Here is a 27,794-nt window from a genome sequence, read left to right as displayed (position 1 = left end):
CAGGGTGTGTACGTGCTCTGAGCCTGCATAAGAAGACATGGCAAAGGGCCCCTGACCACAGGGTGCCCCCCCACTCCCTCCTGGGCTACCTGCAGGCTGCCCGGAGCCCTTTCAACCCGGATGTGGAAGGAGGCCAAAGGACTTTGGCCCCAAGGACGGAGGAAGCTGGCCCGGGCCATGGCGGGGGGTCCTTGGTGCCTGGAGCTGCGTCCTCCACGCTGCTGCCAGGGCGCCTCTTGGGTCTTCTGCCCAGGCCACAGCAGGTCGGCCACCGTGCCTCCTGAAACTCCTATGGGCCTCAACTGTCGTCCTTCCTCTTTACATCCAATCAGGTATGCGGGGGCGTGGGGACCGGGGACCCACGCTCCTCCCGCCCGCGGAGCAGGGGTGCGACCCGTCCGTGTTTGGGGCCGGGACGCAGCCGGTCCGTGCTTGGGGCCGGAAGCCCTTCGGGGTTGCAGCGCGCTGCGCCGGGCGCGGGCAGGAGCGCGTCCCGGGCTTTCCCTAGGGGAGACTCCTCCTCCCGCCGCCTCCGCCCCGGGCACGGCCCGACCCAGGCCATTCCCTTCCCCCTGCCGCAGGTGACCGGGGACCCGTGCTTGGGGGTGTCTCCCGGAGCCAGCGGACGCCGCCTCCTGAGATTAAAGCAACTGCAGGGGAAGGCCGGGAACCCGGCCCGACCCGGAGCAAAGGAAGACGCGAGCTCCCGAGGAGGCAGAGAAGGAAGGGCAAGGGGCGGGGAGCGCCGGCCAGGAGAGTTGCAGGTAAGTGGCGCGCTGTGCTAGGGCTCCCCCCCGCCCCAGGTGCGGCTATGAGTTTGTGAGGAGACCCTGCGCCTTCACCCCGGGTAGGAAAAGACCCGAGTTCCCCGCCCCCGTGTTGGGTGGGGTCGGGGTCAGCTGTGAGCCCTGGGACGACCGCAGGTGCGTTCGCCCGCGGTGGTTTGGAGCGTGCGGGGCGCTTCGGACCCCTTGGCGCGCGGCTGGCACCCCCAGACACCCTCGTTGGCTTCGCACGGCTGAGCAGGTGGTCCTGCGGGTGGAGTCGCCTGACCGGAGAGTGGCTGCCACCGGGGGTTCGAGTATTAGACGCGGAGCGGCAGGGTTCGTGGTCCGTTTCTTTGTTTCGGGGAAACCTCTGCAAGCCCGGCTGTTACCTGAACTCCGTTGCTCCCGGGTTCCCGGCCGCGGGCGGGAGAAACTGGAAACTCGCTCAGATGTCGGGAACGATACGGCCGGCGCGGCGGGGACCGCGGGGCCAGGCTCCGCAAGCGACCCGACCGGGCGCGGAATGGCCCCGCAGCCTCGGGGAGGCTCTGATAGGGGGTCCCGCAGCCTGGGCGCGGCGGGAGGGGCCGCAGTGATTTCCCGCGGCGTGCGCTCCGTGCGGGAGAACGCCGGCTCCTCGGGCTCCGCATTCCGTCCGCGGGTGGCCGGGCGGCGAGCTTCCTGTCCGAGGCCCCAGGGGCCCAGCTGGAGAGGCACTCTCCGGCTGGTCCGGGAGTGCTTGCGTTCCTGCCCCAGGGACCGAGGGTGCTGGTGGCCACCGGCGCTGCTGGCTCGTGCCGGCGTCTGCGTGCCAGGAGCCCAGGGCGGGCGCGGTGGAGGGGGAGCGCAGGTGCGCTGCTCCGGGGCAGGGTGCGGGGGCCGGCCCAGGTTCCTGGGGGCTGCGAAGGCGGAGGGGCGGGCCTGCGCGGGGAAGGGTCTGGGCGGCTTGTTTGCGAGGGAAAGGAGCGCAGGGAACAGGAGGAGGGCCGGGTGGGCAGGCTCCGGAGAGCCGCGCCGACGCCAAGGCGCAGGAATCTCGGGGCTAAAATGACAGCGCAGCTCGGGGAGGTGTTTGTTAGCACTCGGCTGGTGAAACCGCCCCAGTGGTGGAAAATTACGAGGGCCCCAAACCCTATTCTCAAGGTGCTTGGAAAGCTTAAAAGTGAGTCGAGGATTGTTGATCCAGCGGGGAGGTCTGGGAAGATTTTCCAGGAAGTGAGGATGGCGCCAATCTTCCCTGCCGGCCAGGAGGGGGTTGGGAGCTCATTCAGGCCACCTGGGGACCCTGGGTAGGCGTGCAGGTAGGGTCTGCCTCCAGGCGACGGGAAGGGCTGGCCGACTGGCCGGGCAGGGGTGGCGCGCAGGAACGGGTGGTGGTCCGAAGCTCCTCCTCGGGCCCTGCCTATTGCCTCTTCTCTACCCCTCGGGCTGCTGGGGACCGGGCGGTGAGGGTGGACCTCTCTGACACCAGGTGCAGGACACTGGGCTGCTGGAAGCTGCTGCTCTGGGTCCAGGAATGCCAGCCTGGAAGCCGGGCAGCTTCCCTGGTGGCCACAGCACACTCAGGGTGACTGGCCTGGGACTGCACTGAACCCCATGGGGACCCTAGAGTCGGCTGCTGACGAGTGCCTGGCACCCCGCAGCCCCACCCCTGAGCTCAGGTCACCTTGATTGACGCGGTTTCTTGTCCACCTTGGTATTACAGCCTTTGAAGGTAAAGTGGCCAGCTCTCCTCACCTCTGCACTCGCCCTTCCCGCCTCCCTCCCTCCTCTCCTCTCCCTCTGCCCTCCCTCTCTCCTGCCCTGCCCTCTCCCCTCCTCTCCCCTTCCTTCTCCGCCCCTCTTTCCTCCCCATCCCCTCCCTCCTTTCTCCCCTCCTGAAATCCCCTCCTCCCCCTTCCCTCCTCGCTCTCCTTCCTCCTCTCCTTTTCTTCTCCTCCCTCCCTCTCTCCTTCCACCTGGCATCCAGGCCAGCCCTTGTTGATGCAGCTGATTTGATGATGGGGAAACTGAGGCAGGGAGGTGCTGCCCCAGGTCCCATCACTCAGAAGGACAGGACCCAGGCTGTGGCTCCTAGTCTCCTCTGCTCAGTTCCATGTGGAGCTGACCCCAGTGGCAGAGGCTCCGGGCACACACCCAGTGCAGGGGGCTGTCCCCATCTCACCATGCCTGCCCCACTCTGCACCCAGCGTCAGGAGGGAAGAGGCACCCGGAAGTGGCAGCCTGGAGTCTGGGTTGGTGACTCCTGACCTGGAGTGGGACCCCAGGGCAGTGATGGGGTCCTGGTCCCTGGCTCCCAGAATGGGATCCAGGAATCTGGTCTTGTTTTCTAAGCTTGGTAGGAAACTTTGGGAACCACGGGTCAGGCCTCAGCCTTGGGCACTGAGTGGAAGGAGCAGGTGATTGGGCAACTATGTGGCTGGCCCGTGTTGGTCACCAGAGTCAGGGACAGGTTGGGGAGGGGGGTGTGGAGAAGCCCTCCAGAGCCAGAGCACCGCCCTCCCCCTCTGCCTCTCCCGCTGTGTTCCTGTGTCTTTGGCTCTTTAGCCTCTTCCAGCCCTGGCTCCTGCCAGGGCCCCCCCAGTGTGAGGCCAGCCAGGACCGGTTAGACCTAGGACCTGGGCTGGGGGACGGGTGGACCAGCTTGTGCGGACTGTCCCTAAAGGTTGACTTTGGAGAACCCCCGTGGGACTCCTACTAAAGAGGGCGGGAGCTCAGTCACACAAACAGCCAGCTCTGTGGGGGTCGGGAAGAGAACAGAGCCTGGCACCTGGCTTTGCGTAGGCACTGGGTGGTGGCCAGGAGAGGGCCTGGGACGTGGGGAAGCTGTGTGGAGTGGGCTGCTTCCACCGGGGGCGGGGTGTGAAGGTGTGCCTTGCGTTGTGTGTGGTGAGGACTTTCATTGGAAGGGCATCCCCTGGGAGCAGGTGGGCACTTCCCAGCGTGAGTCGTCCTTGGGGGCAAGCAGAGGGTTGACCTAGCAGACTGTCTCCCAGCTGAGGCTGGAACTGGCAGAGCCCCAGTGTCACCTTCCTTCCAAGGGGTCCTCCTGACCCGTTGCCCAGGGTGACCCGATGGGCATGCAAGCCCCTGGGGTGGCCCCAGATGCGACTTTGGGACGTGGGAGGCCCGTGTCTTCTAGGGCTTCCCTAGGGGTTCATTCTGTCAGGTTCTCAGTGCAGTGACTTTGCCGTAGAGACGTTGCTGATGGTCGGGTGTGTGTGGCTGAGAGGCCATTGTATCTGGGCTCTCTGCCAAGACCTGGCTCTATAATGTGCTGGAGAAATGGTCTCCCCTCGTGAATCAAGCTTTGTTGTTGTTGTTAATTTTTATTTTAAATATTTTTAAAAGGCTAAAGAGATAGCTTCCACTGGCTGGTTCGTTTCCTGAATGTAACAGCTGGCGCTGGCCCAGGCTGAAGCCAGCTGGCCTCTTGTCCCTCTCTGATTTCATCTGACTCCTGCCTGGTCTTTGGAACTCAAAAAATTTAAGCAGTTTTGTGTGATTTTTTTTTTTTTAAAGAAGAGGATCAACCCAACTCCTGCCCTGAAAAGTTTGTCCTGCTTGGGACAATGAGGCATTCAAGCAGAAGGAACTGGGGCGAGGCGGGCAGGGCCTCCTGGGAGGTGTCAGTCCCTCTGGGGAGAACCCTCTGGTGGTGGCAGCAGTCTTCCTCAGGCCCCTGGCTGCGAGATGCTTAGTGCAGGTGCTTGGGCCCCAGGCTTCTAACTGCCAGCTTCCCTTGCTCGTGTGGCGTGCTGGGGCCGCCGCAGGTGGTGGTTTGACCCGTCAAGTCACTCCGTAAGCAGCCGGATTCCGAGATCCCTGGAGGCGAAGGGCAATGGGAAGAGAAACGCAAATGCATCTGCGATGACCTCGCTGTGTGCTGGGCTGCACTTCTGTCCCACGGTGGCACGATGGCACAGTGCCAGGCCATGGGCAGCCAGGTACTGAGCATGGCATCATCCAGGCAGGCGAGGCTGGCTGCACTGCCAAGGGAGGAGCCGGCTGCCACCCAGGAGGGGTTCATCGTGTCAGCCGCCTTTGCTGTTTGTCCCTGGAAGGATGATGCCTCGGGTGCAGAGAAGTGACGAGAGGGAATGTTACCTAGTTGCGCCACCTCCTGTCCATGCAGAAGCCGGCTGGTACTGTCCATTATCTTGGGCAGCTGTGGCAGTGGCCATTTTGCGTAGGAGTGTGACTTCCTGCGTCTTCCTGGACATGTCTGCCTTCGCATCTGAGGCCTCAGGGACCCCTCCTCCTCCCGCTTTCTGTGCCTGCAGAAGATCTCGCATGACTTGAATTCTCTCCCAGAGTGCCCACCGGCCGGTCCCGGGCCCTCGGGGACTTGCGGCTGCTCTTTGTGGGCCCTGGGACGGCTGGATGAGATAGGAGTGTCCAGGCATTGCTCGGGCTCCCTGCCTTCCTCCCTTTCCTGTCTCGGCCCAGGGATCTTGACTGCGCAGCGAGTGTGGGTTCTGAGCGTTGATTCATCCTTCCTTTCAGACGACTCCGCACCCGGGAAAGCTGCCAAGCAGGATAGAATGTTCATTTCCTGAAACTCCAGTGCAACCCGTGTTGGGTGAGGTGGCCAGGGCAGCGGGTGGGAGCAGCCGCCGCGGGCAGAGGCGCTCCAAGGGGCAAGAGCCTTGGCCTGAGGCCGTGCACCTGACGGGGACGGTACCAGTGTCCCTCCGCTAATGACGCAGGCGTGCAGGATTTATCGTGTGGGTCTACTCTCTTCTGTTTCACTCCCCAAATGCCTGCAACGGGGGCGGCTGGGCCAGGAACTCCATCTGGGTCTGCACTGGGGTGCCAGGACCCAAAGCCTCGCTGCGACTCACAGGGTGCACACCAGCAGGAAGCCGGGGTCTGCCTCGGACTGGACCCCGGGTGCTCTTGTGTGGGATGCTAGAGACATGTTGGAAGCCAAACACCTGCTGCCCCAAACCGCGAAACTGCATGCCTTGGTTCTTCTGTCTGTCCGACCATCCACGAAGCGCAAACAAGTGTCCTGGTGAGGCCTTGAGGCCTGCTCGGCGAGGCGTCCCAGAGTGACCAGTGCGGCTCACAGGTGGACCCCGAGCTGGTTGTTGGCTTTGTGAGTCAGTGTGTTGAATGCTTCTGCACTGGCTTTGTTGAGGAGCTGGAGACGTGGCCAGCCTCGGGAGCTGGTGGACTCGCGTGGCGGCTTGGGGACGTGGATGAAATGCGAACGGGCACTGGCCCCTTCTCCCTCAGCCGCTAGCTGGTTAAACATTCCTCAGCTTTGGAATGACTTTTATGTAACTCAAGTTCCCAGAATGGCAGGAGGGGATATGTAGTCTGCAACGATTGGTTTTCTGCTCCCAGTGCTCCTGTGGTGGTTACACCTGCGGAGGGGGAGACAGCACTGCACCAGGAGCCTGGGTCACGGCCACTGGGTCCAGTTGTGGGCGTCATGAGCCTCAGTGCCGTGCCGTGCTGTGCTGCTGGCTGCCACTTGGCACCCCCTGCAGGCCAAGTTGGACAGATGACGGATAGCGAGGCCCTGATCTGTCCAGTGCTGACATCCGCCACACCCCAGGCTCCTCTCCCTCCTTGTTCTTGGGTCTGTGATTAGGTGAGTCCAAGACCCTCTGTTCAAATCCTGTTCAAGTCCATCAGGGAGCCAGAGAAAAGCTCTGAGGATGATCGAGATAAAAAAGTTCTAAACAGACTATCCAAGACCATGACCTTGAACTGGAGTTGATGAGTAAATAGAGGGGCTAGACGGTCCCAAAGCCAAGGGACTGGCACATTTGCTCAACAGGCTTATCTTCCACCTGCAGTGCTGGCATCTCACATGGGCATCGGTTCATGTCCTGGCTGATCCCACTTCTGTTCCAGGCCGCTGCTAGTGGCCTGGGAAAGCAGTGGAGGGTGGACCAAGTCCTTGGTGCCCTGCACTCTCATGGGAGACCCAGAAGAAGTTTCTGGCTTCAGATCGGCTCAGCTTCTGCCACTGTGGTTATTTGGGGAGTGAACCAGAGGGCGGAAGATCTTTCTGTGTGTCTCCTTTTCTCTGTAAATCCGCCTTTCCAATAAAAAGAAATAAATCTTTAAAAAAAGAATAACACTGGAAAATCCAGAGGGACCCGTCTGCTATGAGGCCGTAGGCGACGTGCGGGGTGGTAGTGCGGCACACACACCTGCCCAGGTTCTACAGGGACCAGCATCCACTGCCTTTGCTCATTTCACACCCTCCCTGAATAAGTCATCAACTGAATGGTGTTGGTGGTTGAGACTGGGACTTCTGGAAGGTTCGGTTAGCTGTCTAGGAAGAGGTGCTGCCGGAGCCTGACCTGTGCTGAACCTGGTGGGCTGACAGGCTCCCTGGCGCTGGGTCTGGTCCCTGTGAAGGAAGTCGTAGCGTCCCAGGGAGAGCCTATTTGGGGCACAGCACTTGCAGGCCTGAGCTTGGGGTAGGGGAGGTGTGGGATGGGCAGCCCTTCCCAGGTGGTGGACTTCAAGACTAGGCTCTCCTTGTCACAGCAGTTAAAACTGAACCCCCTCTCCCACCCCCGGGCAAGTCTGGATTCCTTGGGATGTCTGCTATAAATTCCTGGTGCAATACATGTGGCTGTAGGGACTTGAGCAAGCGTATGGAGATGTGTGTTATGACACAAAACGAGGCAAATGCCTGTGCAGGGCTTTCGAAAATAACTTGCACTTAAATAAACCAACGTTTTAATTGCCTCTTCCGCCAGTGTTTTGAAGTGTCCTTTTACTGCCAAGGTCTTAGGTATGCCGAGAGCTGGGAAACGGGGTGAGGTCGAGGGGGAAGCTGCAGCTCGCTCCAGTGCAAGGAACTTTCGCCCGGAATGATTACAATCTTGTCATTCTTTCTCACAGGTCATCTTGAACGGCCGCATGCCTCGCCTTACCTGATGTTGCTGATACGATCAGGATGGCTGTAGACTCGGTGAGTGGTTAATGGTTACCTTGCTGGCTTGCCTGTGTCCTGTGTTGCTCTGGCCTAGCCCCCGGAGCCGACCCCATCACACTCCCCGGGGCCGGGGGCCGGGGACGCCTGGGTCGGGCAGCACAGGGAGGAGCGAGCTTCAGTGGCAACTGCAGGTGGTTGCCATTGCAGTCAGCAGAAGCGGATGATGCCTGCTTGCACCCTGGCATCCTCCCCCCTGCCCAGGGTTGGGCAGGCGCAGGGCTGATGTCCAGGGACAGAGAGAGGGAAGAGGGACCAGAGCTTGCATGGGGCACCAAAGGTGCCAACAGCCTGGGAAAAGCCGGACGGGCGGACCCTCTCTCAGGAGCCTGCCTCCTCGGAAATAGGTCCCATTCTTGGTTCCCCATTCTATCTGACCACTTCCTCCTTCTGAAAATATTAATTTATTTGATTTCTCTGAAAGGCAAAGACAAAGAGCCGGGAGAGCCGAGCAGAAAAGGAGAGAATCTCAGAGCGGCCCCGGTGGCGTAGCGGGATAATCTTTCTTTTTTAAGATTTATTTTATTGGAAAGGCAGATTTACAGAGAGAAAAAGAGAGACAGAGAGAAAGATCTTCTGCCTGCTGATTCACTCCTGACGTGGCTGCAATGGCTGGAGCTGAGCCCATCCAAAGCCAGGAGCCAGGAACTTGCTCTGGGTCTTCCACTTGGATGCAGGATCCCATGACTTTGGCTCATCCCGGCTGCTTTCCCAGGTCACAAACAGGGAGCTGAATGGGAAGTGAAGCAGCCAGGACTCGAACCGGTGCCATATGGGATTCTGGCAGATGCAAGGTGGGGATTTCAGCCACTAGGCCATTGCGCCAAACCCAGCAGGCTAATTGTCTACCTGCAAACGCCAGCATCCCACATGGGCACCAATTCTTATCCTGGCTGCTTCACTTCCTATTCAGTTTCCTATTCAGCTAATCTACCTGGGAGAGCAGCAGAGGACAGCCCAAGGCTTGGTCCCCTGCACCCACCAGGGAGACCTGGAGGAAGCTGTTGGCTCCTGGCTTCGGATACCTCAGCCTCAGCTGTTGTGGTCATTTGGGGAGTGAGCCAGCAGATGGAAGATACTCGCTCTCTCGCCTTCTCTCTGTAAATCTCCCCATCAAATAAACAAAGGAATCTTAACAGAAAGACAGGAGGATCTTCTGTCTGTTGTTGCATTGCCCCCAGATGCCCACCACAGCCAAGGCTGGGCCAGGAGGTGGAAACTTCATCGGGGTCTCGCATGGCCGTGCCTGGGACCCCCATTGGAGGCGTCCCCGGCTCTGTGTGTACGTTAGCAGGAGCTGGAAATGGAACCTCAAACCCTGGTCTTGTGATGTGCCAGGTGGGCATCCAGAGTGGCACCGTCACCTCTGTGCCCCTTACCGCTCACCACACACCCGAAACAAGTTCCGTTAGCAGGGTTTGTGCTCAGAACGAGGTTTTGTAGATCTCACAGGAAAATATGCAGGCACTTTTTTTCCCCACAGAATGCATTTTTCTTGAAGTTTCTGATTTTAGAATTTTGGGGCACCAGGGTGCATTTATCTTTTTTATTTTTAAATTTTTTTATCTTAATTTTTAAAAAGATTTATTTACTGTTACTGGAAAGGCAGATATACAGAGAGGAGAGACAAAGATCTTCCCATCTGCTGGTTCACTCCCCAAGTGGCCGCAGTGGCTGGAGCTGAAACAATCGTAGCCAGAAGCCTGGAGCTTCTTCCGGGTCTCCCACATGGGTGCAGGGTCCCCAAGTTTTGGGCTGTTCTTGACTGCTTTTCCAGGTCACAAGCAGGGGGTTAGTTGGCTAGAAAATGGAGCAGCCGGGATATGAACTGGTGCTTGCTAGGCAAGGATTTATCCACTGAGCCATTGCACCAGGCCCTCCCAAGGAATTAAAAAAAAAAAATTATTTACTTTTGGTTGAAAGATAGGTTTTTACAGAGAAGGAGAGATACAGAGAGAAAGATCTATTTGCTGGTTCACTCCCCACGTGACCACAAAGGCCAGGGTTATGCCGGGCTGAAGCCATAACCATGAGCCACTGTGGGTCTCCCACATGGGTACAGGGCCCCAAGTACTCGAGCCGTTCTCTGCTTTCCCAGGCACATGAGCAGGGAGCTGGGTCACAGGTGGAATAGCCAGGACTTGAACCAGTGCTCCTATGGGATGCTGGCATCTGCAGGCTGCAGCTTAACCCACTGCCCCACGGTGCTACCCTCGTGCTCCTTCTCTGACTCGGCTTGCCTGGAGGCCCGTCGGGAATTCCTGTGCTCAGACTAGCTGCTAGCCTGTGGGAACCTCAGAGGTCAATGAAAGATGGGGCAGAAACGAACTGCACAGGCAGTGGAGAGGGGAGGAGGATCCTAAGCACGGAGCTGGGCCAGGGCTGCTTCCCCGTGTGTGTGTGTGTGTGTGTGTGTGTGTGTGTGTGTGTGTGTGTGTGCGCGCGCGCGCGCGCACGCGTGCACTTGAACCTGAAAACACATTGGAAGGATGAGGCTTGGCTAGAAGTGTGCCAGTCAGGTTAAGCTGCCGCCGGTGATGCCAGCATCACATGTGGGGACTGGTTTGAGTCTCGGCTGTTCCACTTCCAGTCCGGCTCCCTGCTCGCACACCTGGGCAAAGCTTGGATCCTCAAACCCATGTGGGAGACCTGGAAGAAGCTTCTGGCTTCGGCCTGGTCCAGCCCAGGTTGTTGCAGCCATCTGACGAGTAAACCAGTACGTGGGCCATCTTTCTCTCCTTTTGTCGCTGCCTCTCAAATAAATATACAAATCTATAAAAAAGAGAGAGAGAGAAAGGGGAGAGGCCCTGGGTCTCCAGGCCGCCTGCACAGGAGCTCACGTTGTGTGTTCACGGATTTTCTGTTTGCAGCCCCTACGTGGGAACCGTGCCAGGGTCTACTGATCCTGGCTGCCGAGTGTGACCTGTCTGGGAGGGTGTCCACACCTAAGAACCTCAGAAAGTTCATGGCTAATGCGACTGAAAGCTAAATCAGCTGGCGCGAAGAACAGCATTTTCACCATGTGCAAAGCAGCCAGAGCCGGGCCAGGCCGAAGCTCGGAGCCAGGGCTGCACTGGGCTGTCCCGTGTGGGTGGCAGGTGCTTGAGCCATGGCCTGCTGCCCGCTGGGACGTGCGTGAGCAGGGAGCCGGGATTCGGGGTAGAGCCAGGTCCTGATGTCAGACTGTGATGGGCTGGGGTGTCCCAAGCGGTGGCTCACCCAAACGTCTTTCCTGTCTATCTGGCACTGTTTTCCTGCTAAAGTTTGAGCAGTCAGGAACAGAGATGCTGACAGCTGAAGTCACTGGTTACTTTTCACCCAGACCATGCTGCATGATGGCGGTGGGGCGCACTTAGCTGCACACGGTGCCTGTCCATGTCTCGTTGGAAACGTGATGTGGGGTGTGTCTGCCTTCCTGCATGACCTGTCTTCTCTTTCTGTTCGCAGGGGCCAGCCCCAGATGTTGGGCCTTACTACGAAAACCATGGCTACCAACCGGAAAACTTATGTGCCCACCCGCACCCGGTGGCCCCCCAGGCCTACGCCGAGTACCCGACTCAGCACTACCCACCCACGGTCCCACAGTATGCTCCGAAGGTCACCACGCAGGCCACGACACCCGTGGTCCTCAGGAGTTCCAGGTCCCGCTTGCTGTGCTCCGCAAGTAGGCGTCTTTGCACTTGTCTCCCAGGACTGGGTCTGTGGTCTCTGGAGCCATCCCCCACCACCGCCCTGGTCTGCCCTGCCCTCCACCTGCCGGGGTGGTGGGGCCCTGTGAGCTTCTCTGTGCTTCTGGCTTCTGGCGTAGTGGAAGGCGTGGCCATGGCGCCACGCACCCCGCCACTGCGGAGGGCCCTGCCAGCGGCTGCAGGGCCTTCCAGCTGCCCAGCATTCTTCTGTCCCTCTCTCCCTGCCGGGCGCCTTCGCCATCTGACTCTCTTGCCTGCCAGGCTGCTGCCCCTCATGGCTCTCCAGACGCAGCCCCGTGCCCCGTCTCTTGGCTTTTAACTTGGGCAGTTTCCACGCTGCGAGCCCCCTGCTACAGGTAGCATGGGGGGCAGTCAAGCTGAGAGCTTTGCTCCGGCTGTGCTTTTGTGGTACCCCAAGGAAGGCAGGTGTCCATGCCTTGTATGGTTACAGACAAATAAGAAAACAGCTTTTAGCGTGCCGACCTCCAGCTTGTGCCGCGGGAGCCCTGTCTCCCTGCCCAGGCCTGCCACTTCCTCTGCCCCATGGTGGTGCTTCTATGACCCCTCTGGCCACCGCCCTCCTTCCCATGAGGCAGTCTCTCCCCTCTCTTGCCTCCGCCCTGTGCTTCTCTGACCCAGATTGGGGTGGAACTTGGCCTTGGCCTCAGTGCCTGTCCCAGAGGGAAGCTGAGCGGTGCAGGGCCACAGTTCTTGACCGGGGTGCTTTTGACCACAGGGGCAGTTGGCAGTGTCTGGCTGAGCGGTTTCTAACTAGGGTAGGGGACATTTCTGCCATCCCTCCTGTGGGTTAGGGATGCCGCTGGTCCCCTCCACCCCTGCCTGTTAGCCACGCTGGCGTCAGTGGGTGGAGAAATCCCTGTCTTTGTTAGCTGACACCCTGACACGTGACCAAGACTGCCAGCCAAGGGCCCCTCTGCGGTGTGCCCCCCAGGGTGGGCTCCGACTGTGGTGGGCAAGCCTGAGGGCCAGCTGGCGGCCAGTGGGCCTCGCCCCTGTGGAGGAGTGCCTTGTCCGGGACTTCCATCAGGAGTGTCTGCATCCCCATCTGGGGTTTTGCATTTTTAGTTTTTTATTGGAAAGTCAGATTTACAGAGCAAAGGAGAGACAGAGAGGAAGATCTTCCCTCTGCTGGTTCACTCCCTAAATGGCCACAATGGCTGGAGCTGAGCAGATCCAAAGCCAGGAGCCCGGAGCTTCTTCCAGGTCTCCCATGCGGGTGCAGGGTCCCAAGGCTTTGGGCCATCCTCTGCTGCTTTCCCAGGCCGCAGGTAGGGAGCTGGATGGGAAGTGGAGATTCAAGTGGCTATTGCAAGTGGGGCTGGCAAGGTGAGGATTTAGCTCATTTGCAAGGGGCTCAGCCATCCCAGGCAGAGCCGGGCATGTCCTGTGGCACCCTGCTCCACAGGAGAGTCCAGGAGACCCAATTCAATAGCCCAAAGTCAGCAGGCAAGCTGTTACGTGCAATAAAGTTTGTTTCTAATTTCATGTTTTAATTTCATTTTCCCATTTTTTAAAAAAAGATTTATTTATTTTAATTGGGAAGGCAGATGTACAGAGAGATTTTTTATTCACTGGTTCACTCCCCAGATGGCTGCAGTGGCCAGAGCTGATCCAGTTTTAAGCCAGGAGCCAGGAGCTTCTTCTGGGTCTCCCATGTGGGAGACCATCGTTGGGCCATCCTCTGCTGCTTTCCCAGGCCATAAGCAGGGAGCTGGATCAGAAGTGCAGTGGCCAGGATGAGAACTGGTGCCCATATGGGATGCCAGTGGTTGCAGGCAGAGGATTAGCCTGTATGCCATCACCCCAGCTCCTCAAATAAATTTTTAAAAGTAATAACAAAAAAGGCTTTCCAATCTCGTGATGGGGGTGAGTGTTCCTGCACACCCCTTGGTTCTGTTGTCCCGCACGGGGCTCCAACCCTGTGAGTTCTCTGACTAGACGGTAGAAAGGCTCGGTGTGAGGCTCCTGCCCACCACGAGCCGCGGCACGGGTTCTGAGCACAGATGAGGCCACGAGACTGTCGTCCCCACACCTTCACTGCCTGTCCACGACAGGTGTCTCGGGCCAGGGCAGGTGCACCTGCTCCACAGGCACGGCAGGGTGGGAGGGGAACGCGTGACCTCGGGCCGCCCCTGAGCCGCTCTCTCCTCTCTCCCGCAGAGGTCATCTTGGCCGTGGGCGCCGTTCTGGTGGGGGCCGGGCTGATCGCTGGCCTGCTCTGGAACTTCTGTAAGTGTGGGAGCTGGGCAGCCACCTCCAGCTGCACTGTCGTCTTAGGCCTGAACCCCATCTTGCCCTGGGGGCTGGCAGATGTGCAGAGGCCTCTGTGCTTGTCCCAAGCTTTTGCTGTGTCTTGTAGACGCACCTTCTGCAGGTCGGAAGGATGCCAAACTCCAGGCTGTTTCTCTAGCGTTAATATGCACTGCGGGAGATGCAGCTGGAACCTTCCTAGCGTTTGGGGGATGCTGCTAAGAGCCACCAGCTGTGGGATGGACAGGTCCCCCACTTGGCTCTGGATGCCAGATGCAGCAGTGGCTGCTGGGGCCTGGGCAAGCCCTGTCCACGGCACCTGCTGTTGCTGCATTCTGCCTTTTGCCCTCTGCTCTTGGGCATCCCTGAAGTGTCCTGTGTGGCACAGAAGGGGAGCCAGAACCTCACAGGGTCATCCTTTGACCCCTGTGACGCCACCTGCCCCTGCCCCAGATGAAGATGGAGACCCTCCCAGTGGGCCCCATGGCTTCCCCCGCCTGATGGGCGTCTCTCCCTGCCAGTGGAGAACAGGTGCTCTGGAATGGAGTGTGGCTCCTCAGGGATCTGCATCAGCCCCTCCAACTGGTGCGACGGCGTCTTCCACTGCCCCAACGGAGAGGATGAGAACCGCTGTGGTGAGTCAGCCAGGGGCACCCCCAGGGCGGGTGTGACTGGTGCCCTGGACCACCCCCACCCCAAGGCCTTCAGGCCAGCCCTGGGCTCGGGGTGTGTTCTAGCATCCCCCCGGGTGTGGCCAGCCGGCATCTATTTGCTTGCTCGAGTTTGCGCTCCGTGGTGGCACCTTCCCCTCACTCTGCTCCGGTCCTGGTGCCCACTGTTGCACCCTGGGTCTGTGAGTCGGGCTTTCCAGATCTCCCGAGGACCCAGCTTGGTCCTGGCGCCGTTTGTCTTTCTGCATCCGGCTTCCTTCCCGGGCCCTGAAGTCCTCCCGAGTTCCTCTCTTCCCGTGGCTGAGTCAGGCTGCAGCATGTCCCCCCACTTCTGTGGCCCCACCGTGGCAATTTTGCATGCCTGCCTTGGTGGCCGTGGTGCGTGCCGTAGGGCGTGGGGAGTGGGTGGCTCCTGCCAGCAGGGGGTGGGACACCCTGGGCAGTAGGCATTCTATCTGGACCTTTCTGAGGAATCTCTGAACAACCCGCAGCACACCTGTGCTGGCTCCCTTCCCCACCAACGGCACGTTGGGGTTCTCTGCTCCATGCCCTTGCCAGTACTTACTGCTGTTTTTATAACAGCCGATCTAACAGGTATTAGTGATATCTCATTGTGGCTCCTGTCACGTGGGTACCAGGCCCCAAGACCCCTGACCTTCATCTGCTGCCCCCAAGCACACTAGCAGGAAGCTGGAACGGAAGCAGAGCAGCCGGGATTTGAACTGGTGCTCACACGGGCAGTGGCGTTGCAGCTGGCAGCCTAACCGCTGTGCCAGAACTTCTCCAGCTACCTTGGTTGTGGCTTTCACTGCCTTCCCGTCCCTGGCTTGTTTGTCTTTGAAGGACATAGCCAGAGTGGCTGAGACCAAACAGGACTCGGGATGAGCAGCACACCAAGAAATCCCGCCGCCAGAGCTGAGCCCACGGCCCGTGAGCCAGGGTGCTCTGCCCGCTGTGGCAGGGCTCGCGGGCACCCATGCTCACTGAACGGAGGAAAGCGCCATGCCCCGTCCCGAGCTGGCCCGTGCGCTCTGCGCCAGCCTGGAGTTGGCCGCTTCTGCTGGCTCCCCCTGGGGTCAGGTCATCGATGGCCAGGGCGTGGGACACACACTCATGCACACACACTCACTCTCACACTCACACACACGCACTCACATACACACGCACACACACACACTCACGCACACTCACACACACACTCTCACACACTCACACACACATACACACACTCACACACACACTCACACACACACACACACACTCACACAACCTGGCAGGTTCACAACAGAACACTGTCTTTGAAAAATAGACATTTCTCAACTGCAGCATCAGGAGCGCCCCCAGAAACCTCTAGGTGGCCTTCCCGGCCCCCACTGCTAACTCCTCGGGGTTTGACGTAAGACCCACAAACCCGCAGGTGCTGGGGAGACGCAGCGGGCTCCCTCCCGTGACTCACGCGGGGCTCCAGTGCTTCCCTGGCTCTGCCTTGGGGGCGCCATGTCGGGCCCCCGATTTCCTAAGTTAAGCTTCCAGGGTGAAGCAGAGAGTGGCGGAGATCCAGCTGTATTGCCATGCTCCCGTGCCACGTGGCGTGTACCCCAATAGATCAAAGTCTGGGAAGTATAAATGGTGTGGTATGAAAAATGCTGTCTCCCCCACTCTGCCGTCATATGTACACATACATTGCACATCACACACCATGTAACATTGTACATCAGACACACCGTCCACACAACCCACACACGATGCTTTGTATTCCATACCTGCTTACCGCATGCCACACACACAAACCACACACACCACACATGCCACACATGTGAACTGCACATCACACACACACTCCGCATACATATAACACAGATGCGTGTTCACCGCCTGTCTTTGACAGTGCCGAGTCTGCTCCGCCCAGCAGATGTTTCAATAAAGGGAGCAGCGTCCGTTTCTCTTCCCTGACCGACGGCTGTTTCCTGGGGAGCCCTGGGGCTCCTCCCGTGCCATGCCCACAGATGCGCTGTGCACACCGAGCCCTCTGCCCTCTGCATGGGTGTGGTGGCACATGGGGCTCTGGGAGGGGGTACCCCAGGGTGCCCTTGTGGGCCACGGGGCTTCCCGGGGTGCCCAGAGCAGGGCTGCCTCCCCTGTGCGGGCAAGGAGTCTTCCAGCATGTCTTGTTTGTTCACCCGCAGGTGGGCGTTTGGGTCGCTGTGCCGCAGGGAGCTCTCACTTAAACCCCCGTTTTGAATGTTTTTGCATAAAGCAGGCATTTTAATGTATGCCCACAGCCTGGGGCTGGCGTGGCACGAGGACCACGTGGTGTGGGCTGGGGGGAGAGCCACAGAGCCACGCGACACTCACGCAGCGCTTCCCTTCTCGTGCAGTTCGCCTCTATGGTCCGAACTTCATCCTTCAGGTCTATTCATCTCAGAGGAATTCCTGGTACCCCGTGTGCCAAGACGGCTGGAACGAAAACTATGGGCGGGCGGCGTGCCAGGACATGGGCTACAAGTGAGTGCACCGCCACGGCCCCCATCGCCCCCTCTGGCTACCTCCACTTGCCCCAGAAGCACAGGTCTGCCAGCCTGCCCTGCTTGTGGGAATGCCCAGGGTCTCAGGTGCAGGCCTGGGCCTCGCGGCCAGGGTGGAGCCTCTGGCGGTCAAGGGCAGCCTGGCCCAAGCACAAAAACAGCCTTACTGACTGCCACTCCCAGGAGCGCCCTCTGCGGGGAACTCTTAGCACTGCAGGCTGGGTGCCAGGGACCCTCATCTGCTGCTGGTCTTTTTCCCGGAAGGGTCCCAAGGTCATAGTTGTATGTGTGACGTGGTGAGAGACGGGGAGCACAGCCGTGTGTGCCTTCTGGTCTCTTCCTCTTACAAAGGCAGCAGGTTGAACCCTGGGGACTCAGCCTGATTGTCCCCCAGGAAGCCAGAGCCAGGTGAAGGTCTACCCCCTCAGCCCCTGAGTCCCGTACAAGTGTATGCCCAAGCCACAGTCATGGGTGGGGTGGCCTGTGTGACTCCAGGGCATGTCCAGACTGTTCCACATGGGGTCTTTAAAAAGTTTCCTTAGAAATGCATCTTATGAGCCTGGCACAGTAGCCTAGTGGCTAAAGTCTTCTCCTTGAACATGCCGGGATCCCATATGGGCACTGGTTCATATCTGGGCAGCCCCACTACCCATCCAGCTCCCTGTTTGTGGCCTGGGAAAGCAGTCGAAGATGGCCCAAAGCCTTGGGACCCTGCACCTACATGGGAGACCCAGAAGAGGTTCCCGGCTCCTGGCTTTGGAGCAGCTCAGCTCCGGCCGTTGGGGCCGCCTGGGCGGTGAATCAGTAGACCGAAGGTCTTGCCCTCTGTCTTTTCTTGTCCCTGTATATCTGACTTTCCAATAAAAATGCATCTTATGAGATGAGGTATGGATTTCATGCCTTGAATTCTGTTGGTCAAGCTTTTCAAAGTTCTACCATGTGTAGCGGCTTTTGAAGTGAACCCTGCTTGGTCTGATTGCCGTGCTGCACCTTAGCGGGTGAATGATGCAAAAAGCCGTCTGGCCCTCCCTCAGGGTGGATGGCACAGTGGCACCGCCACCCCGCCCCAGCTGGGGGTGGTCAGACACCTGCACCCCTTGTGCGATGCGTGCACACACACATCCCCTACTGTCTTCATTTCTCCTTTTTTTCCTTTTTAAAGAATTGTGTATTTTACTTGAAAGAGCTACAGAGAGAGGAGGGACAGAAAGATCTTTCATCTACTGGTTCACTCCTCGAAATGACTTCCATGGCCAGAGCGGGGCTGCTCTGAAACCAGGAGCTTCTTCCGGGTCTCCTACACAGGTGCAGGGTCCCAAGGCTTTGGGTCATCCTTGATTGCTTTCCCAGGCCACACGCAGGGAACTGGATGGGAAGCGGAACCGCTGAGACTCAAAGCAGCGCCTACATGGGGTGCTGGCCCGGCAGGCAGAGGCTTAGCTTGCTATGCCAGCACATCTCCCCAGCTCCCCCACTATCTTCCTTTCTTTACCCTAACAGACGTTCAGCTCCCGTTGAAGGTCGCTGCGTTGAATCTGTGTGCTTCGGTTTTCCTAAACGCCGAGGTTTCCTCCCTCTGATTCCAGGGAGAAGCCAGGGAATTTGTGATGGCTGGCGGGCTGGCCCCTCGTGGACACAAGGGTTCTGGGTCTTTTCCAGGAGCAGTTTTTATTCTTCCGGTGGGATTGCCGATGACAGCGGGGCCACCAGCTTCATGAAGCTCAACCTGAGTGCCAGCACCGGGGACTTGTATCAGAAGCTCTACCACAGGTTCGTGCCGGGGACCCCGCAGGCGTCCCTGTCCCCGCGCGCTGGCGCCTGGCTGCCCCGGAGGACATTAGGGGCTACCTGGGGCGGGCTTGCTGGCTTTGTTCCTCGCGGAGAGACAGGTGGGTTGGCGCAGCCTCTGCTGCCCACCCCGTCGCTGAAGTGGGATTCGACTCCTTTTCTCTCCAGACCTCAAGGGCATCGGGGCGTATTCTCAGGGTGCCCACAGAGCGCGCCTGCTCTTTCTGGGGGTGCCAGGGCTTTGAGGATTTCCTAGGCACCTGTGCCGGCAGCTGGGGTGTTTGGTCCGTTTTATCCCAGCCATCTTGGGCATCATCGATGCCACGGGAGGGGTGGGTAGATCTGGGGCTTGGGGAGCCAGGGAAGGGTCAGTGGCATGAAGATTCCCTGCACCTGCTCCGCTGAGCTGACTTGCAGCTCTGGGCACGTCCAGTGCGTGTCCCGGGGGGTGGAAATGACCAGGGCTGTCCGTGGGCCTCGGATGGATGGCTGAACTGTTTGGGCAGGAGACCTGCATAGACAGATGTTTGCAGGAGCTTTGCTGCTCCCTGAATGTTTTGTGATGTCACCTGCACAGACTCCTCCCTCATTCTGGGTCCCCATCACTCACCTCAAGGGCATGGCCCTCGGCCCCCTGCCAGCCAGGTGCTGGGTGCCACATTTAGGGGAGGGCAAGCAGCAGACTCCCCACAGCGTTCCACCTGCCCTCTGGCTGGAGACTGGGAGCAGGGTTGCATTCCTGGTGGCTTCTGCCACAGCCTTCTGTCCTGGGAATGCCTCGGGGCTAGCCCTGCAGACACAGGGGACACACTGCCAGGTGCACCTTCCAGACAGCAGGGGCTGGTTCGACTGTCCCAGGAGAGGCTCAACACAGCTGCCTGGGCTCCTGGAAAATGCTGACTGGTTCTTTGTTTTTCTCAGTCACACAAGAAATCCGGAGCCAAGAAAAATCCAGGAGACCCAGAGCGGGGAGGGCTGGGGGGCAGGGAGACTGCGGTCCTTGGCAAGCACCTTGGGAACTCACACGGTGGCTGACGGTTTGAGGAAAGAGGAGAAGGTCATTGTCTGGGCCGCGGGCTCCGGCTGCGCCGCGGGAGGCGTGGGGCTCGGGAGAGCGTGGCTTTACCTACTTTGTGCACAACTTGTTCAGAGTCTTGGAGCTCACTTGGGGTGGCCCCCCCACTCTGAAAGTCAGCTGCACCCCAGATCCTGGTGGTTTCCACAGGGGGATGTCCCTGCTGGATGTAAGGATTCTAGGGAAATGTCCCCTGTTAGCAAGATGTGTTTGCGGGACGTTGTCAGGGCCCTGCAGCCAGAGTCAGCCTGGGATGGCATCTGCCGTCATGCCTATGAGAGGGCTAAGGAGGACTTGGACTTGGGTGGCATGTGAGTGGGCCCAGAATGCAGGGTGGGAAGCATGGGTGGCTGTGGATTTTCTCGAAGGTGCTTAAAGTGGAACCAGTCTCCGCTGCTCCGGAGGAAGACAGCCCGGCCGCGAGGGCTGGCCAGGATGGAGGGTGGCCAAGGCATCATGTTGCAGTCTGGACCAGGGCCCTGTGTGCGAAGGCAGTCCTGATTTTGGGAGTGGGCTGGCCTGGGTCTCGCCCACGCTCATGCCTGCGGTGGTCCGGCTAATTCTCAGGACTGAGGGCACGGGACATGCAGCCGCAGTGGGCAGTGCTGGGCCAGTTCTGGGCGCCACAGGCCTGCTTGTCTTAGGCCGTGCACCACTGGGGTGCAGGTACTGGGGTTTCTTTTCCGTGTTGAGCCTGGGCGGGGGAGCCTGAGCACCTCCCAGGGGTCACTTTGGTTTGATTTGGTGACATTACTTTTTCCTGGAGATATCAGTCACGTGACCCCGGAAGTTTCCTGTGACTTCTGGATAGAGCTACAGATTGCTTTGAGATCCCCAGTGTGCAGAGGGACTTTAAAAAGTTCCTGCAGTGTTGCACAAAGAACATGTTTGTTTTGCCTTAAAGCATTTTTGAGAGGGCTACTGTTGGGCACAGTGCATTAAGCTGCCACTTGTGATGCCAGCTCCGTGGATCAGATGGCTGCTTCCGATCCAGTTGCCTGGGAATATGCCTGGGAAAGCAGTGGAAGGCATTGCAAAGCTTTACAGCCCTGCCACCCATGTGGGAGAGCCAGCTAGATCTCGAGGCTCCTGGTTACGGCCAGGCCCACCTCCAGCTGCTTTCCAAGAGTGAACCAATAGATGGAAGACCCTCCCTCTTTTTTTTCTCTCTCAATCAATACATCTTAAGAATTAAGTTAAGAAAAATATTTTTGGCATCCATGTATGGATTTTTTTTTTCTTTTGTGCATAGAAAAGTTTATTTGTGAAGGGACCAGGTGAGCGGGGAAGGGAAAGCACCTCTGGAGGGGGAGGGAGAGACAGCACAGGTTGGAGGGAGGGTCTTGGGGTTTTAAGTGTTCCCTGATCCCTCCTTGTTGGGTGGGAGCCTACAGGTAAGATGTCCCCTATTGGTGGTCTCTTAACCAGTTAGGAAATGGCCGGGTGGTGCTTGTGCCGCCCACCTGGAGGTGTGGCCACGACCTCAGCAGGCCTGGAAGGTCTCAGACCGCCCTCTTTAAATCCCACCTCCTACTTCCACAGGGGTAAAGGGCATCGGTGTCTTCTGGCTACTTCCTGCTGGAACGGGGCATCGTTTGGGTAAAAGGGCCCTCCAAGGTGCGGGATCCACAGAGAGATGGTCTGGGTCATCCAAGCTACTATGGCAGAAGTTGGTCATACAAGTTTGCATGTTCAAGGCCACCTGGAGTCAGAAGACCCCTAAACGTGAAATGGAGAACACAAGCCAGTTAAGGACACAAGGGTCTGAACAGAACAGACTATTGAATGCCAGCCATGCCCCCTAGGCACTCGCACACTGAGGCATCACTCTGGCCAGCAGGTGCAGTTCTCAGGTGTGATGTGTGGCCCTGTGATACCTTGCATGGATTTTTTCTGTTGTTGGAAAGTCAGATATACAGAGAGAAGGAGAGACAGACAGAAGGATCTTCCATCTGATGATTCACTCCCCAAGTGACTGCAACGGCCGATGCTGTGCCGATCTGAAGCCAAGATCCAGGAATTTCTTCCAGGTCTCCCACACGGGTGCAGGGTCCCAAGGCTTTGAACTGTCCTCAACTGCTTTCCCAGGCTACAAGCAGGGAGCTGGATGGGAAGTGGAGCAGCTGGGATTAGAACTGGTGACCATAAGGGATTGCAGTACGTTCAAGGCGAGGACTTTAGCTGCTAGGCCTCTGCACCGGGCCCACATGGATTTTATAATTCATATTTTCCACAAGCTCTTTGGCTCCTTCTCATATGCACAGATCGGTTTTCCTAAGGACTTACCTTATTTTTGCTGGAAAGATCAGGTTTACAGAGAGAAGGATAGACAGAAAGAGCTTCCATCCACTGGCTCATGCTCCACATGGCTGCAACAGTCAGAGCTGAGCTGGTCTGAAGCCAGGAGCCAGGAGCCTCTTCCGGGTCTCCCACGTGGGTGTAGGGCCCAAGGCTTTGAGCTGTCCTCCATTGTTTTCGTAGGCCATAAGTAGGGAGCTGGGTGGGAAATAGAGCAGCAGAACTTGAACCAGTGTCCACTTGCAGGCGAAGGATTTGCCAGTTGATCCATCGCACTGGCTCCACACCTATTTTGTTTTACATCAAAATGATGTAATGTGTCTTCATGGATATGAAAGCTAGCGTGGCAGTGGGCTTCCTCCTCACTGCCCCCTCCCTGACCTGAGTTAGTACTCCAGAGCGAGAACCCCGTGTCCAAGGTGTTTGGCCCCACAGTTGGTTCTGCTTTGGCGAATTTGCGTGGGCATGATGGGAGCTCGGGGGAAGCGGACACTCCTCTGAAGCTGCACTTCATCCATGGTGCATGTGTGCCTCAGCCACTTCAGCCCGCGCCTGCTGTGTGCACCTGCTGTCTGGGCCCAGAGGTGCCATCCTCTGCTGGTGACAGCACGTTTGCTGCCCACCTAAACAGTGGGGGCGCTGCAGCCTCCAAATTTACAGATGATGGTGTTCAGCCTGTGAGCTTGCTTCATCGCCCCGACGGCCACAGGGAGGCCGAGGGAGTTGTGCAGGGACCCACAGCCCCAGCTGAGCTGGGGTCTGTTCTCTGAATCTGCTCTGCCGTCGGTACTGGCCCCTCCCCAGGAGCTCAGAAGAGTCTGGCATGCCCCGTTGTGATGACTCAGATGTCCCCCCGTTTTTTTTTTTTCCCAGTGAGACCTGCTCCTCCAAGGTGGTGGTGTCGTTGCGCTGTATCCGTAAGTGCCCCCGCCCCCACCCCATGCCCCTTCTTACAGCTCTCACCTGGGGGGTGGCCTGGCCTTCGCAGAAGTGCCCCCTGGGTTTCACCTGCTTCAGAAGCCTGCAGCCATGCAAGGGGGCAGCCTCGGGGACCAGCTGGGCCCTGCTCTTCGCGGCCCCGCAGCCCCAGCCGGAGGCCCTGTCGTGGGTAGGGTCACATTCCTGATCCTGTGGACTTGAAGCTGTGCAGTCCGGGGATGTGGCCACCCCGAGGCCTCGACACAGTGCCTGCAGGCCACGGCTCCCCTGCCATTTCTCTCGAGGCTTTGGGTGGAAGCTGAGACCTGGGTAGTGTCAGGTCTGTGGCTTGCCTTCCAGACCATGGAACAATGGAGAAGGAAAGGGGCGTCTTTTGCCCTACTCTGGGGTCTTGACCAGAGGGCATGCCAGCCCACAGGGTGACTTCTAGTGAGGCCGGGCTGGAAGCATCTCAGGTACCTAGTTGGTGTTGGCATAGCTGTGGAACAAGGGGTGCCGACCCTGCTCCCTGCCCGTACAGCCGTGGCAGGTGGTTTGGGGGTGCACTGAGTGAGCACTCGCTCCCCAGGAGCGACTTGGGGTGCAGAGGGTTCCGTTTTGTCCTGCTCTTTGGGCCCCTTAGCCACCACATCCTCTCCCTCCAGAGCCACCCTGCCTTCCTCTCCTTGTTCCAGAAGCTTCTGGCCTGGGGCTGTAACAGCCCTACTGGGGGCTCCAGGAGCCCCTCCGACCAGGAGACCCCACAGAGCCCCTGAGCAGTGGCCACCCCACCCCTGCACCCCCAGAAGGTGGTGCTGCCCCTTGGGGGGGGGGGCTGTGGCACATCCTCTGCTTCCTTGAGCTGGAACGTGGCCAAAGGGGGGTGAGGGTGGCAGGTGAGAGGGAGCCCCTGGGTGGGTGGGTGGGTTGGACGTGGCACAGGTGATCCCAGCTTCTTCTCTTGTGCCCCCAGAGTGTGGTGTGAAATCCTCCCCCAGCGGCCAGAGCAGGATTGTGGGTGGCACGAGTGCCGTGGCCGGGGAGTGGCCGTGGCAGGTGAGCCTGCATGTGCAGGGCGTCCACGTGTGCGGAGGCTCCATCATCACCCCGCAGTGGATCGTGACGGCTGCCCACTGCCTGGAGGAGTGAGTAGCACTGGGCCCCAGAGGGGATGTGCTGGCTGCCGGCAGGGGGTACTCCTGAGCGGCTCCAGGGGGAGCCCCCGAGTGGCATGTTAGGTCAGGAGGGTGCCTGCTTCACCATGCCCATCCCTGCCTGGCCAAGAGGCGTGGGGGTGGGGGAGGAATGACCGAGGACTTTCCGGCTGCTGCCTCCTCTGCCCCTTGGGGTCCTAGGGTGGGGTGGGGGTGCTAAGGCAGAGCTGCTGGGTTGGGTGGTGGGGCTAAAGCAGGGCTGTCAGGGACCCTGGCTGGGAGATCCTCTGGGGGTCCCTATTTAAGGTCCTGCACCCCCAGTTCTGAGCGCCCTTAGGAACCAGCTCCTCTTAAGAGCCCTTAGTAGAATCCCTGGATTGAGGGGCTACCTTGACTTTGAGGCCGTTCAACAGCACATATTTACTAAGCACCTACTGTGTGACAAGAAATGCTCTGGCTACACCTCCAGAAAAGGGGGAGAAAACTCGGAACAGAAGTGGGGGGCTTCCCGCAGACTGGGTGGAAGCCCACAGGAGTGCGGGGTCTTCAGGGGAGTGAGAAATAGCCAGGCTCGGGGTAAGAGGTGGTGGGGGAGCCAGTCGCCTCCCTTCTGCTGTGTGCTTGCGCAGGGACCTGCCTCCCCACTGGATTTGGGGCCCCCTACTCCCCAGAATGGGCCTCCTGACCGCGTCTGTCCCACAGGCCTCTGAACAGCGCCCGCTACTGGACGGTGTACGCGGGCATCTTGTCTCAGCCTCAGATGCTCTACGGAAGCGGAAACCGAGCAGAGAAAGTGATCTCTCACCCAGACTACGACTCCAAGACCAAGAACAATGACATTGCTCTCATCAAACTGCAGACGCCCCTGACCTTCAGTGGTGTGTGTGGTTCCGCCCGGGCTGGGGGTCTCGGGAGACGCCCCTAGGGAATGCAGGCTGTTCCTTGAGAAATGGCTTGTGGGCGCCAGGTGCTGTGGCCTGTGCGGAATTAGGCAGGCCAGAGTAGTGGCGGCTGTCCTGCCTCTGTCAGTCCCGTCAGCATATCCACCTGTTGGGATGGTCTGCGGATGTTGGCGTCTCAGCTGCACCACTGCCCCTGATGGCAGGGTAGGGTAACCCCCTCACCCTGAAGCCAGTGATTGCATCTGGAACATTCTCCTGCTTCCCAGCTATGACAACCAAGGACATCCAGGCACTGCCCACATCACCTCCATCTTGGTCTGTGGACCGCGTGCATGTGCGCGCACACACACACACACACACACACACTTTTTTCAGACATTCTGAAAGCAAGCTACTTGAAAACAGAATTCAAAGCAGCATGCCTTAGCTTGTTAGACTGGCCCTCCCTGGAGTCACCCAAGGACTTCTAGCTTTGAGTAGAGACAAGCCCCACCCCACACACGGCTGTGATGGGCCACAGGTGTGGATGCACCTGTTCTGGGAATGGGTGCAGTACGCTCCGCAGGCGCCATGCAGGCGCCCTGGCCTGTGAGTGTGTGTGTGTGTGTGTGTGTGTTCCCTGGGCATGCGGCCACCTGGAGAGTGCTTGTTGGGCTCACTCAGACCTCCGGTGATAAGGCGTCCCACTTTCCAGGGGTCTTCTAGGCCGTTAGCAAGAGGGCCTGGCAGGGGCAGAAGGTAGAGCTTTGGGGCATTTGCAGTCAGGGGTCTGGGAGAAAGGGCAGGGTGGAGCCAAGTGGACATGGTGGTCAGGGCTGCAGTGGCCACCACCCGCTCACCCACTGTCATTCCGCTTCTCCAGAAGTGATCCAGCCGGTGTGTCTGCCCAACCCAGGCCTGATGCTGGCGCCCAATCAGGAATGCTGGATCTCCGGATGGGGGGCCACGTACGAGAAAGGTAAGGGCCCCCAGAGGTCCCCGAATACAGAAGTGGGAGGGCAGGGCTTGAGTCCTGGTGCTGTGGCTCTGTGCCTCACCCTTCCCATCTGCTGCCTGGGAAGAACGGGGCCAGCCCTGCCCACTGTCACTCCTGCTGTGGGAGCGATGAGAGCCACGCTGCAGGCAGCAGGGTGACCACAGCTGGGGAAGGATGAGCTTAGAGCTGGCCCCTGGCTCGGCTCACTCATTGCACCCCTCTCCACAGTGCTGTCCCAGTGAGGGAGTCCTGGGGGGAGCCCAGCTCCGCTTCTCTGTGAGACAGGAGGCTTGAAGTAGGGCATGGCATGACTGGCAGCTCAGATGCTGTGATTGACAGCAGGGTGCAGTTGAGGGAGGAAGGCCGGTATAGCAGACAGGATCACAGACTGTCACACTGGCTTCCCAGGATGTGGAGGGGTGCACTAGGAGAGAGCAGGTTCCCAGGGGAGCAGGGTGGGGAGCTCTGCCATGCAATCCTGGCTGTTCCTGAGCCAAGCCAGTGATGGGCGAGCCTTGTGCCGGGAGCTAGATGGGAGATGCAGGAACCAGACAGCCCAGGGAGAGGGGAGAGAGGAGGGGACAGAGGCTTCGCAGGGACATATCCCTGGGAATGGTCCCAGGAGGAGAGAGACACGAAGCGGGGAAGCTGTCCCACAGAACGGGCTGCGGGACAGCTCAGGCCGATTCCAGGATGCTCACGGGTGGGCGGAGCCCCTGCTGGGAGGGATGACTGATCCGCAACAGGGCTCCGTGTTGGGCCGGGCCGTGGGGAGGAGGGAGAAGAACGGGGTGTGCTGTGTGGTCTGGTGGGGGGAAGGGCCCACTTTCTGATCGCTGGACACCCCCCCAGGGAAGACGTCGGACGTGCTGAACGCTGCCCAGGTGCCCCTCATCGAGTCCCGGAAATGCAACAGCAAATACGTCTACAATAACTTGATCACGCCCTCTATGGTCTGTGCTGGCTACCTGGAGGGCAACGTGGACTCCTGCCAGGTAATAGCCTTGGGGCGAGCAGCCAGGGAGCGGTGGCTGCCAGCAGGGAGGGCGGCAGCTGGGGAGGGCAGTGCCAGCAGGGGCGGCTGTGGTGGCAGCAGCCTGTGTGGGGGCCTGGTTCTCTCTCACACGGTTGGGGGCCCTGCTTATTGGAGAGGAGACCTGGCCGGCTGCTTGCTGCTGCATCATTCGGTGGTGGCCTTGTCCCAGTGACCTGTCTCTGCTGGTGGAGCCACGAGACCCCCGCTCCCTGCCCACTGCCCACTGCCCACTGCCCTGTGGGGGGGTGCCCACTCTCCTGCCATGTCCCCCTGACTTGCTGCTCTGGGTAACACCTGCCACGCCCCCAGGGTGACAGTGGCGGACCCCTGGTCACAGAGAAGAACAACATCTGGTGGCTGATTGGGGACACCAGCTGGGGCTCCGGCTGTGCACAAGCTTACAGACCAGGCGTGTATGGGAATGTGACGGTGTTCACAGATTGGATCTACCAACAGATGAGGGTAACACCCCCTGTTCCTGCTGACCCCAGCCCTGGGGCCCTGGGGGCCCCGGAGCCTGAACACATCAGGGTGCAGACAAAGCCTGTCTCCCCTCACACCTGCCCTGGCCCAGTCTCCCAGACTCCCCTGCTCCGATGCCCCCTTCCGCTTGTGCCCATGCCCTGTCCTCGCCACCTGCTGGTGCTGGGCAAAGCAGTGGACACCCCACCTGGACAGGGAAACCTCTTCCATCACTGCCCTGCACATTTGGTGCAGCCTTGGCTAACTCGGTTTACCCGTCCAACCCTGTGGATGAAGG

General features: G+C 59.2%; 1 protein-coding gene across 1 annotated transcript in view; it reads left to right on the top strand.

Moving 5' to 3' along the window:
- The first annotated feature begins 717 nt into the window (after positions 1-717).
- The window catches only part of TMPRSS2 (transmembrane serine protease 2), a 30,091-nt gene continuing 3,014 nt past the window's right edge, over positions 718-27,794 (top strand). Inside the window, exons 1-13 of the mRNA XM_040986601.1 lie at positions 718-764; positions 7,641-7,710; positions 11,179-11,395; positions 13,602-13,670; positions 14,213-14,326; positions 16,741-16,867; positions 18,547-18,657; positions 22,922-22,965; positions 23,940-24,111; positions 24,823-24,998; positions 25,885-25,980; positions 26,851-26,993; positions 27,344-27,496. Coding sequence (XP_040842535.1) covers positions 7,696-7,710; positions 11,179-11,395; positions 13,602-13,670; positions 14,213-14,326; positions 16,741-16,867; positions 18,547-18,657; positions 22,922-22,965; positions 23,940-24,111; positions 24,823-24,998; positions 25,885-25,980; positions 26,851-26,993; positions 27,344-27,496 — 1,437 coding nt within the window. The 5' untranslated portion in view covers positions 718-764; positions 7,641-7,695. The remainder of the gene's footprint in view (positions 765-7,640; positions 7,711-11,178; positions 11,396-13,601; positions 13,671-14,212; positions 14,327-16,740; positions 16,868-18,546; positions 18,658-22,921; positions 22,966-23,939; positions 24,112-24,822; positions 24,999-25,884; positions 25,981-26,850; positions 26,994-27,343; positions 27,497-27,794) is intronic.

This window comes from Ochotona curzoniae, unplaced genomic scaffold (assembly GCF_017591425.1).
Source record: "Ochotona curzoniae isolate NIBS_2020 unplaced genomic scaffold, NIBS_Ocur_1.0 contig_4516, whole genome shotgun sequence".
NCBI classification, from domain to species: Eukaryota; Metazoa; Chordata; class Mammalia; order Lagomorpha; family Ochotonidae; genus Ochotona; species Ochotona curzoniae.
This window is presented reverse-complemented; position numbering and strand designations above follow the sequence as displayed.